This window comes from Ostrinia nubilalis, chromosome 14 (assembly GCF_963855985.1).
Source record: "Ostrinia nubilalis chromosome 14, ilOstNubi1.1, whole genome shotgun sequence".
NCBI lineage: Eukaryota > Metazoa > Arthropoda > Insecta > Lepidoptera > Crambidae > Ostrinia > Ostrinia nubilalis.
Window position 1 is genome coordinate 8,458,868 of NC_087101.1, and position 12,151 is coordinate 8,471,018.

Below are 12,151 nucleotides of genomic sequence, written 5' to 3' on the forward strand. Positions count from 1 at the left end.
TAATTTCCAAAATAATTAATATAAGAATAGAGGTGTATTGATCAACTGAGTGCCACGTAGCAGGTGAGTAACAGCCACTGCTTCTGGTGGGCACGTGACATATCTTAGACTATTTGGACTGTTGGAGGATTATGTGAGGAGTTAGATAGGTTCAATGAAACAACAGAATGTATACATTCTTATAAGAATAGAGGTGTATTGATCAACTGAGCGCCGCGCAGCAGGTGAGCCAGCCAGCCACTGCTTCTGGTTGGGACGTGACATATCTTAGACTATTTGGACTATTAGAGGATTATGTGAGGAGTTAGACAGGTTCAATCAATGAAACAACAGAATGTATAAGAATAGAGGTGTATGCATCAACTGAGTGCCACGCAGCAGAGCCAGTCAGCAACTGCTTCTGGTTGGGACGTGATATATCTTAGAATATTTGGACTGTTAGAGGATTAGGTGAGGAGTTAGATAGGTTCAATGAAACAACAGAATGTATAAGAATAGTGTATTTATCAACTGAGAGCCACGCAGCAAGTGAGTGCAAGCGGGCCGCTCAAGCGCCCGGCGCGTAACGTCAGCCATTGCTTCTGGTTTGGAACGTACATCTCTGCCGGCATTAGCTGCTCGGGTGAGTCGTTTTCTTTGTCTGCAATAAAACAAACACGAGCATATTATCATTAATACTTTGCATTTGATTTGAATGAAAACAAATTTTTGTGTTCATCGTGCATCATCATAATTTCTGGTTTATTGAAAAAACGTACGTCACTTTCGTTTGAATCCGTATCAAAGCGCATGGGTTACACCACAAATGCTGGGCAACTACTGAGACGAGACCGGTTACTATTTATTATTTATTTATTTTAAACTTATATGCACATAGAACGGTGTACATAAGGCGGACTTAATGCCTTTCGGCATTTTCCTCCAGTCAACCTTAGGGCCAAACTGAGAATAAAGTAGGCGGTATAGAATTATTATGAATTTCGAAAAAAATAATTATATAAATAACATATGAATACATACATAGACACATACATATATGTATAATATAATAATAGGATGGATGACAAAGGGAGAAAAAAAAGAGAAGAAAAAAAAAGGGAAAAAAAGGAGGTTGAACAGAAATCATGAAGATGAAACACTAGCGAGAAAATGTTTGCGCACATGAAATTTAAAGGTGGACTTACTGGGAGCCTGCCTGACGTTTTCAGGGAGACCGTTCCAAAGACGAATGGAATGTAGAAGAAAAGAGTTGGAAAGAAAACCAGTACGATGAGGAGTGGAAAGAAGAAGCGTATTATAGGAACGTAGTTGACGAGAGTGAGTCGAACTGAGGAGCGTATATTGGGATTTTAGGTAAGAAGGAGAATTTGGATTGTTTAAGATTGAAAAAAGTGTTAAAAGGATTCTGACTTTTCGTAGAAAAGGGTAACCATTGAAGCTTAGACCGGAATGAGGAAATGTGGTCAAATTTGCGCAAGCAGAATATAAACCGGATACAGTTGTTGAGGAGCCGGTCTAGCTTATTGACATGAATTTAGTTTAGGTCAGGACAACATACATCAGCATAATCTATGACCGGAAAAATAAGGGTATGGACAAGGGAGATTTTGGTCTTAATTGGAAGGAAGTATTTCAGTCTGCAAAGGGAGCGGAATGTGGCGACGACCCTCCGACTTATCTCAGATACGTGGGTTGTCCAGCTGAGGCTAGAATCTAGATAAAGACCGAGATTTTTGACTATTGTACTTACCACACTTAAGTACAGTCTTGCATAAGATTGAGGCATTTTGGCAAGGCTATTTATACTTTTATATAGAATGGAATGGAAAGAACTTACCGTCTTTTCGTACATGCTGTGAGGCCTGCATAGTGGAGTCTTGCATGGAGATGAGGTCGCCAGGCGCATGTAAAAGTAACCGTCCCACACCTTCGCACCGCCTGTTAGTAAAACAGTTTAAACTTCAGTTATTGTGTCTGGTAACCTGTTAGTCTACTGTCTTAAGCGGCATTTAATCATAACATTTTTCGCGCAGAAAGCTGGTCATGCTAAAGTAATGAATTCTTACCTGAGGACTTCGTTTTGTAGCATTTGTTTCTTGGCTAAATTTGACAGCGGGTTGCAGTCGTTCAACCAGTTACGCACTTCGTTGAAATCTGCTAGTAGTTGCGCTGCTGCTTCTTTACTGAAAGAGAAGTTATAAGACTAAAATAAATGAAATATCTATATTCTTCATTTAATTGTCTTTTAAAATTGTGGAAGTAAAACGTATTATTAGTGATGGTTCTTACCTAAATCTAACTTTGGCTACGTATATGTGATGCAGCCAGGATTCACACATTATTCTTAGCACCATGTTCAAAGTCGTTATATCATCAGTCGCTTTGATAACTGGCAGTAGCATTTTATCTAAAACAGATAACTAAAATGAGCACTAATACACACGAAAAAAAACTTCAAATCAGGACGACCCACTGTGATTCGTGTAGAACAAGCTAGCTGGACAAAAGTCATTGTTGAATTTCTGATTATCGTTTATAAAAAACGATAAACAACATCCCAGACATTAAGGATTCCACAATTTTTTACTTTGTTAATTACCTAGTCGTGAGTAATTAACAGGGTAAGTGAGGATATGAGGATAGTGTAATTTTTAATTCCTAATTTTGCTCGACTTTCGACAACACCTGACATTATTTTTTACTATGGTGACCAAATATTTGTGTGATGGATTTTGAAGATAAGAGTAAGTACTTTTTATTTTCTGTACAATAAGGTGCATAATTATGCACATAGTTTTAAAAAGTATGGCGAAATGTTGACCTTTATATTTTTCTCAAAATTTTATGTTTGGAAGACTAGAAGTTGTATGCCCCCACTTGACCCCAGTCTGGAATTTATATATATTGTAGCTGTAACCCTCTAGTATTCAAATATACCAGTTTCAGTTTGCACACTTTTGCACAACAATTTTATTTTTTCAGATTAATAAAAAATCAAGTTTTTTGATTAATGATTAAAACATTGAAAAAGTGACCAGAATAGCATGATTTTTAATTTATATTCTCAAAATGTGATGTATTGGGATCACGAAAATTCGCTGAGAGAGTTGAAGAATAGCATCAGTCGCATTTCAATTTCATTTCAATGGACGAAATACGGCAAAACAGGGAACGCTTCATGAAAAACAAAACTGAGTGGATTCCCGGAGCCATAGTGTTACATGTTTCTGTTCATAAAGTTCAGTCTTCCACGTCGAAAGATTCTACACCTGGACGACCACTCAAGGAGTTCGACGAGTCCAGCAAAAAGACGAAAAGAAGAAGACTTTTAGACCTCATTTCCTCAAGAAGTACTTGAGAACTGATATTGGCTGCTGAAGCTGCAGCGCAAATGTCTGCTGGCCACAGCAACTTGGCAAGTCATTAATGTTGTCCCAGTTTACCCACTAAATTAAAAAAAACTGAGATTCTTTGTTCCATTATAAATCGCAAAAATGTTTATATCGAAAAATTGATTTTCATTAAATTCTCCATAAAAAACGGGAATTTCATACTTTAACACCTAATACATCATAAGACCAATTATTATTATACTGTAAAGTTAGTTTCTTCTGTCCTTTTTAGTCTGTTTCTCTTGATTTTAGGAAATAAATATTTTATTACAAAAAAAAAATTTTTTTTAAACCTACCTATAATAATTATAATAACAAGCCTAATTAATCTTAAATTGCACAAAAAAGTAAGTAATGCGTGTATTAAACCCATTAAAGTAAAAAAATAATATTGTCCAGCTAGCTTGTTCTACTCGAATCACTGTGCGACCGGGAGATTATTCCCGGCCGTCATCTTTTTTTTTTTCAGGAAAAATTCCCACTCAGAAGCTAGGGGAGACGACCGGGATCGGGACTAGTGAGAAAATTCATTAGGGAACAAGAGTATTTTATTATTATTGGTTTTTGGGCCTTCATTTGCTCCAGCTCGACCCGGTTTGATCTATTGTGGCAGCCCTTGTCTTTAGAGTTCACTGCTTAGTCCCGTTGAGTCTATAAATTTCCAGATTCTTTGGAGCGTGATATCTGCTATCTCATCCGGGTGCATGATGTGTCGCCCGAGATGGATACTTCTTTTGCTCATAAGCGGGCCGCATGAGCAAAGAACATGCATGGCCGTTTCTTCTTCTGTATGGCAGAATCTGCACAGAGTTTCCTCGGTCATGTTCATGTTGAACAAGGGTAGGGTTGCTAACTCGCTAACAAACATCAACATGTCATTCTGGCAGCGCAAGTTTCAATGATGGGAACGAGAGGTAGGATATTCCTTTTCACGAAGCATTTTCAGGACGTTAGTGACGTTATTCTATGTTATCTATGTGTAGATATAAATCTGTACAGTGTACTCGTACATACTTAGGAACTCATGCACGTAGATGGAGTGAAGGCGGCGGGAAGATCATCGTTAGGTGCGCTAGACTCGTAGTCGCGCAAACCGATGATAGCACGAACACTGTCTCTTTGTCGCTTCATGAAGTCCACACACCGCTTATCGCGATCCATAGACACTATGCTGTCTATGATATAAGTCTGTACTTACTTAGGAACTCGTGCACGTAGATGGAGTGATCCAGCCGCGGCGGGTGCGTGACGCGGCGCCAGGCGGCCGGCCGCGGGAAGATCATCGTGAGGTGCGCTAGACTCGTAGTCGCGCATACCGATGATAGCACGAACACTGTCTCTTTGTCGCTTCATGAAGTACCTACCACACACCGCTTATCGCGATCCATAGACACTATGTCGTCTATGATATAAGTCTAGACTCACTTAGGAACTCGTGCACGTAGATGGAGTGATCCAGCCGCGGCGGGTGCGTGACGCGGCGCCAGGCGGCCGGCCGCGGGAAGATCATCGTGAGGTGCGCTAGACTTGTAGTCGCGCATACGGATGATAGCACGATTACTATCTCCTCTGTCGCTTCCTAAAATGATTTGAATTTATTTGAACAGTTGAAGAAGAAGCTATAAGGGTTATTAAAATATTTATGTGTATCAGCAGCAGCAGATAGCTATCATAAGTTAAACACCGTGACACCGTGGTGAGCGATTTGCAATAAGATGATGCAACGTATGAGAAGGTTGTATGTGACAAGTATTTCATTCTTACCTTCAGTTTCTGTATGTTAACTTTTACTTCAGAAACCAATTTTTCCCTCATTTTTGCGCACACGTTTTCATGAACGCCAATTTTACCTGAAATAAGAAGCTGAGTAAGTAAACTAAATATTATGTAAATACACCCAATGTATAATGTATACAGGGTGGAAACGATAAGTGATCTCACTCGATTATTTCTAAACTATACAAGATATCAATAAACTAGTTATTGATCCTGAAAGTGCTTCATGAGCTCTATCAAACGGTATTAATAATAGGTTACAGAATAAACTGGATCTATCCGAAACTTCAATGTTTCCAGCTTCCATACATTTGGTAAAGTCACATTATTTTAAAAACTACATATGATATCGTAAAACTGATTACTGATTCTAAAAGTGCTTCACAAGCTCTATCCAATGGTATCAATAATAAGTTACAGAATAAACTGGATCTAACCAAAAATTCAATGTTTCCTTCTTCCATACATTTAGTACTACCACAGTCATGACACTCATCTCTTGACAATATTATAGCAAGTAAAGCCTAAAACCAATGTTTTTCATTAATAATTTAAAATAAGAATACAATTTACGAGTTTATTTTAAGTATTTATTATTAAATTAAAAAAATTACACTTCTAATATTGTGTGTCTGGCATACATTTAGTATGGAAGCTGGAAACATTGAATTTTCAGATAGATCTAGTTTATTCTGTAACTTATTATTGGTACCGTTTGAAAGAGCTCATTAAGCACTTTCAGGATCAGTAACCAGTTTTTTAATATCTTGTATAGTTTAGAAATAATCGAGTGAGATCACTTAACGTTTCCACCCTGTAGTCGTATGCGCGACCAACGTCACCCTAAAGTCGCGGATGCGGACGCGTACGTCAGTCATGCACATAGAAAAATGCCGCTAATGGCGTCGCAATACGGTGTCTTATACAGGGTGTCCCAAAAACAATGGATAACCCTGTAACCATCGATAGGCCTCGCCATGGTCTCCCTAACGTCCAATTTTGACCCCAGTAAAAATATCACCGTTTTCAAGATTTTCAAGTTTTTGTGCATTTATAGAAAATTGCCACCTGCGATTACTTTTTCTCATGCCATTTCTACAAATGAGGATACTTTTCAATCTAGTTTTTTTCCTTATCACAAGGGATAGTTGGGCTATCAAAAGAAAAGATTAAAATTCAACAAACTAGTTTAAAAGTATGAAAATTTTAAGAAATTGCAGAGAAGAAGGAAAAATTAATTCATTGTCTTGCACTTTTGATCAGCCATCGTGTAAAAAAAATGTCCTCCTAAAAATCTTTAAAACGGTGATATTTTTACTGGGGTCAAAATTGGACGTTAGGGAGACCATGGCGAGGCCTATCGATGGTTACAGGGTTATCCATTGTTTTTGGGACACCCTGTATAACGTAGTGTTTTTTCGTACGCAACCGACGTCACCGTTGTTGGAAATCAAGCCCTAAAGATAAAGAAGGAAGAACTCGTCCACGGCGCAATCCCGGTCAGCCGCCGCATCTTCTTCTCACCATGGCCGAGGCGTTTGGGCCACAGTGGCACCAAAGCCGGGGTGTGTGGGCCACGATGCCCCACTCACCCGCCTCGATGGCGGCGCCGTGGTCGGCGAAGCGCAGCCCGAGCAGCTGCTCCATGCAGGCGCGCATGTCGTTGTGCGCCACGCGGAAGAAGTCTACAGCCCACAGTCCGGCCACATTGGTCCCACTGTGGGGCGTGGGCCACGGTCCCACTCACCCGCCTCGATGGCGGCGCCGTGGTCGGCGAAACGCAGCCCGAGCAGCTGCTCCATGCAGGCGCGCATGTCGTTGTGCGCCACGCGGAAGAAGTCGTCTACAGCCCATAGCCCGGCCAGCCGCCGCGTTTCTGCCAAGCACCATAGACGGTAGGTGTGGATGGAGTGGTCTGGAACAGGTAAACATAATATTTACCAACTAGCTGACCCGGCGAACTCTGTTCCGCCTTAAAGGCAATAAATAAGCCATCGCAATTTTTCCTTATTTGCTCACCGTTTAGACCTACCCTGGACTACGACAAACATTCTAAAACCAAAATCAGCTCAATCGGCCCAGCCGTTCTCGAGTTTTAATCAGACTAACGAACAGCAATTCATTTTTATTTATATAGATAGATAATAACACAGCTTCTTTAGAACATACGTTTCGTTCTCGCTCCGATAGAGACCGCAGATCAGGCGCGGTGGGTTAAGCCCGTTTCCACCAAAGCGGATAGGAGAACTGAGAAGAGATGAGATTTTATTTCCACATCATCTTTTATTTTAACCGCCTCTGTGGTCTAGTGGTAAGACCACCTGCTTCAGACGCAGAAGTCCCGGGTTCGATTCCCAGTGGGGGCAGATTTTTCTGTTCGGTTTGGTTGGTGGTAGGGCTTGTTCTAAGTCCGCCTGGCTAGCTACCATCATCTTACCTAAGTCTGTCGCCATAACAACAATGCTGTAAACATTGTTCTGATGTGTTCCGGCAATTAGAGGTAAGATAGCCTGTTCCTCCGTGGTTGAGGATTCCGGGTGAATCTCGCTTCCACCTTCGGCCTGATCATCACTTACCATCAAGGCCAAGAGCTTCCTCGTAGTAGATAAAAAAAAATCTCCGCTCAGCTTCGGTTCGGAAATGTGATTGATGATTCAAGCGCATCTCACCACTTTGGTGGAAATCAGATCTCTGCGTCACATAGAGAATGTGTGAAATAATATTTCGCAGTGTACCGGTACGGCATCGGAACTGGCTTCCCTGATATGTGTGAATCGACCTTAAAATCATCTTTATAAAGAGACCTAGAGGTGAGGTACAATAAAAATAAAAACTTTCCAAATACAAAATGAAACGTTATCTCACCCAATCTATGCAGTATGGGTATCTGCTCAACAATGGGCAGGTCTTCAATCGGCGCACCGAGTATGTAGTCCCACGTGACCTCGCACTGGTTGTTGAGGGTCACCAGCTCATGCAGCATCAACGCGAAGTTTGATCCCGAGACCGTACTCTGGATTCAAACAAAATAATCAGTGAACAAAAAAAAATAAAGAAAAAATACAAGAACTGCTCTCACAAATGAATCTAAGCATAATGGATTTCATTCAAGTTTTTTTTAGAAGAATCAAAATAGTCTGAATAAAGGTCTTTCTGGACTTTTTAGCTATATAAGAAAAAAAATATGAGAAAATGTCCGAAAATCTAATGATTTCAAAAATTGGTGTTTTGTTTACCTCAGTAACATACAGTGATAATTCAGGATGCAGTTTGAGAGAAGTTGCTGTTAGATTGGTCGTCAATGTGGCTCTGAAATTTGAATTAAATTGCATAATAATATAATGTACTATTTAGGCCTTTAAAAACATTATACATAAGGACTATTCTTTAAAATACATACCCGAAATGTTTATCCCAAGATGTGGTTGTGACGTGGCATCCTAAAGCATCGGCCAGTATCCTCAACGCAGATAAAATCAATTCGGGTGTATCTGAAAAATTACCAGAGTTTTTATTATTACGCTTGAATATTCATATTCTTAACTGAAAATAAAGTTAAAGTTAAGTTTAAACTTACTATGAACGTTGAACGTGCCAAATAACCATTCACGTAGATTTTGACTGGTGTTTGGAGATCTAAAAAAAACAATAAAATTGTATTTTGTTATTTTGGTTCAGCCAGAGTTAATACATAGTTCGCTATTTTATGCTATTAATAATAATTATTGCAAGTTACTAATTTTACCTTATTGCTAAAGGGTATGACGACCACCAAAGAAGAATATGTTCTAAGCAGCTGCCCACGTCTCCCCACAGTATGTTTTGGTAATATTCTGTTACTTTATGAGCAGCTTTTTTGCTGGCTTGAATGCGACCTGAAATAATTTGAAATTGGAGGATGATAAAAGTAATGAAGACTACCTAAAACGTAAGTTGTCCTATTACTACACCCTGTATACATTTCATTGGATCCAATAAGAAGACTATATGACTATAACAAAATAACAGTAGTTTCTGGTAAAGATAGTTGGATTATTTACCTGACTTTAATTTTCTAGTTCCATTAGTACCCAGTAATGGTGCAGACATATTAGCTACTGTGTCCAGTAGAATTTCTATATACATTTCCTCGCTCTGCAGAATGCCATTTACATTTTCTGAAATCACATACAATATTCGTTATCAAGTTTAACTACAGACAATTATTTTTGTGGAATAATAATTTAATGTACTTAATAAAACAATATTTGTAGCTCAAGATAATGTTCTCTATGCCAGTGTTTAGTTTATGTGACGTCAAAACGTAAAATCATGTAGCTAACGGTAACCAATCAAAAAAGTATGCAACTTTGTCTGCACGCAAACACGAAAGCCAGAAACAAGAATAAAACATAGTGGCGACATCTACTTTAAATAGGATAAATTCTGGTAAAACGAATGCTTTTTAAACACTAAGGGGAAGCTCTTGGCCAGCCATCGTACCTGATGAAAAGTGATATCATACCAAAGGTGTTAGGGACATAATTATACAAAAAGCAAATCTATCATACCTTCATTACTAAAGATGTGTTCCAACACACATTCGTTGGTCAGCAGAGACGCGTACGTGATATCACAATCGGAATTCTGCGCGTTTAGTATATCGCTCAACTTTTTGTTCTGTTTGTTCTTAACTTCAATCAAGCTCTGTGCTTGCTTCATCTTCGCTTTCTTGTTCTCTATGAAGGCCTCCCGGCGTTTCTCGACTGTCATTTCCCGGGATATCGTGGAGGTTGGCGGGGTGATGTGTTTTGTTAGGGTGCTGAAACGAAATAATTTTTATAACTTGAAATATCTTTTTACTTGAAATATTTTTTGTTAGACCCTTATGGATTCTGAGTGTCATTCTAACAAGACCAAGTGGCGTTTTCCCATTTAGTTTAAAATTCATGGCCGTTCTGAATAAACTTATGATAAAAAGTTAGCTTTGAATATTACTGATATTACCTAAATGGTTGTAAATGTTCGTTCGAAATTGAGAAACCGTCAAGTATTCGGCCGGGTCGGCTCGGGTCAGTTCATTAAATAAGGTATGTTATACCTACTAACAGGGTGGATTTTGTAATGCCACCTGAAGGGAAAGTACTCTTAATCATGTAGATAGAAAATTTTACTCAAAGAAAACATTCAAGGTGGCATTTCAAAATTCCACCCTGTATAAAAAATGGGAGGAGTAAAATATACTTACTGGTAGATTTCCAAGCTTTCAGCAGTGCTTGAGCTCGATTCATTATCAGAATTATCTTCGGGCTTATACACTTTTACCAGGCAGTTTATAAGTCGGTGGCAGTTGATTTCTACGCGACTTTTGGCAAGAATCTGAAAATAGAAAAAGTAAACTAATCAAAACAGCGACGTTACAAAATTTCAAAACAATTAGCAAGACGAAGACTTCAGAAGGTCATGAGGAAATTCAAGCTTCAAAAGTTTTAAGTACTATACTCTAACATGAGTCATACATAGTTCAGAGCATTTTCTAGACTAAAGTTTGAATAAAATGCGACTTACTTGAACTATTTTAGTTAGAGTGATGTTTTTAGTTTCGCTGATTGTGCTTGGGTAGGTATTGCTGCACACGTTGAATTTGGCTGCGAACTTTTTCGAGCTTAGCCCAATCAGGTGATTGTATATTGATACTAAGCTGAAACAAAATAAGTTAAAATGTCTGGTAGTTTTCTGCTTTTAGAAAATTTTTTGGAGGACGTTAAAATGAATCCACTCGGACTAAGAAACTAAAAAAATAGCTGTAATTTTTTAATATTAGGGACAAAATGAGTTATTACAGTGCATTTGTCGATAAAATTGATCATATTACTGCACCTTAACGGGTCGGACACCGGTGACCAGACACACTGTATAAATACATAGAAGTGTCTGCGAAAGCGTCCGCGAAAATTGCCCGTCGCCATATACATATTGTCAAAAAATGATTTTAATGTCCGAATTAGTTCCATAGTGAGCGTGATGGGTTGGAAAAGCCTTTCACAAGTTAAATAATACAGTCCTTACCTCAAACAGCATTCAATCATTTTCCTAGAGTCCTCCCTATGCAGGCACGTGCTAAGTATCGTCGTGATGAGCCCGCTCACAGCTTGCAGCATGATGAACCGGGACCCGCACAGCTGGTCGAACGCGTGCTCGTGTTTACTTTCCACCAGGCCATTGTCTCGTTTCAACCTTGCCAACTTCGGGTTCAATTTGTAGAATGACTTCACTAACTTCGATAGATATTCTATTATTTGATCTAGTACCTGAAATTTCAAGGTTTTGAAACTTGAAAAGTTATCCAAAACACATCTTGTATCCTTGTGTAATGTTTTCCTCAAAAAAAAAACTTCAAATAAACGCGTCAGCTGTTAAGTCACTCCTAATTTATAAGCACACTTTCCATTTACCTGTATATTAACTAACTCCATAATATAGCTACGATTGGATAAGGTATGGCTGGTGCTTTTCCTCAAGGAGCCTTTCCATTTGTTATCCAAGTCCAAAATGACTTTGGTGACAGCATAACAGATCGCTTCCATCTCCCTGCCATGGCTGAAGGCTTCCTCCTCCTCCGAAGTCTCTTCGCTGATCCATTTCTTGCTGTGCACCTTCGCGGACATATTAAGTCATCTATCTAATAAAGTAAACAAAAATGTTTTGGGGTGTGTTAACTTGCAGGGCTCATCGTGGCGACTGCTGCAGCGGCGGGCCAATCGATGTGTAGCGACGTCGGTGCCAGTCGGGCAGCGTCGAAGCGCTTGTACGACAACCGGGAATTGCTACCATTAAACTTTTTTATCGCTGTTCAAAGTCGACCTTCAATTTACGACTAGGCGTTTCGTATTGTAGTCTTATAAACTCATTAACAGTTAGTGTTATTTGTGCCAGGGAAATTGCAAGGGTTTTTCATCGGAGTTTCCTTGTGCTTTAGTAAACTTTGGCTTTTTATATCAGCT

At 39.2% G+C, this 12,151-nt stretch overlaps 1 protein-coding gene across 1 annotated transcript; it reads right to left on the reverse strand.

The window, feature by feature from the left end:
* Positions 1-485: 485 nt before the first annotated feature.
* On the reverse strand, positions 486-11,815 carry LOC135078319 (uncharacterized). Its single transcript, XM_063972918.1, has 20 exons — positions 11,603-11,815; positions 11,217-11,512; positions 10,716-10,848; positions 10,396-10,526; positions 9,719-9,969; positions 9,209-9,325; positions 8,914-9,043; positions 8,746-8,804; positions 8,569-8,659; positions 8,405-8,477; positions 8,034-8,181; positions 6,887-7,083; positions 6,761-6,854; positions 5,157-5,242; positions 4,818-4,971; positions 4,591-4,731; positions 2,290-2,407; positions 2,067-2,183; positions 1,838-1,938; positions 486-640 (listed from the first exon to the last, which is right to left on the reverse strand). The coding sequence occupies exons 1-20, from the start codon at positions 11,813-11,815 to the stop codon at positions 507-509; spliced, it is 2,784 nt and encodes a 927-aa protein (XP_063828988.1). The 3' UTR covers positions 486-506.
* Positions 11,816-12,151: the final 336 nt, after the last annotated feature.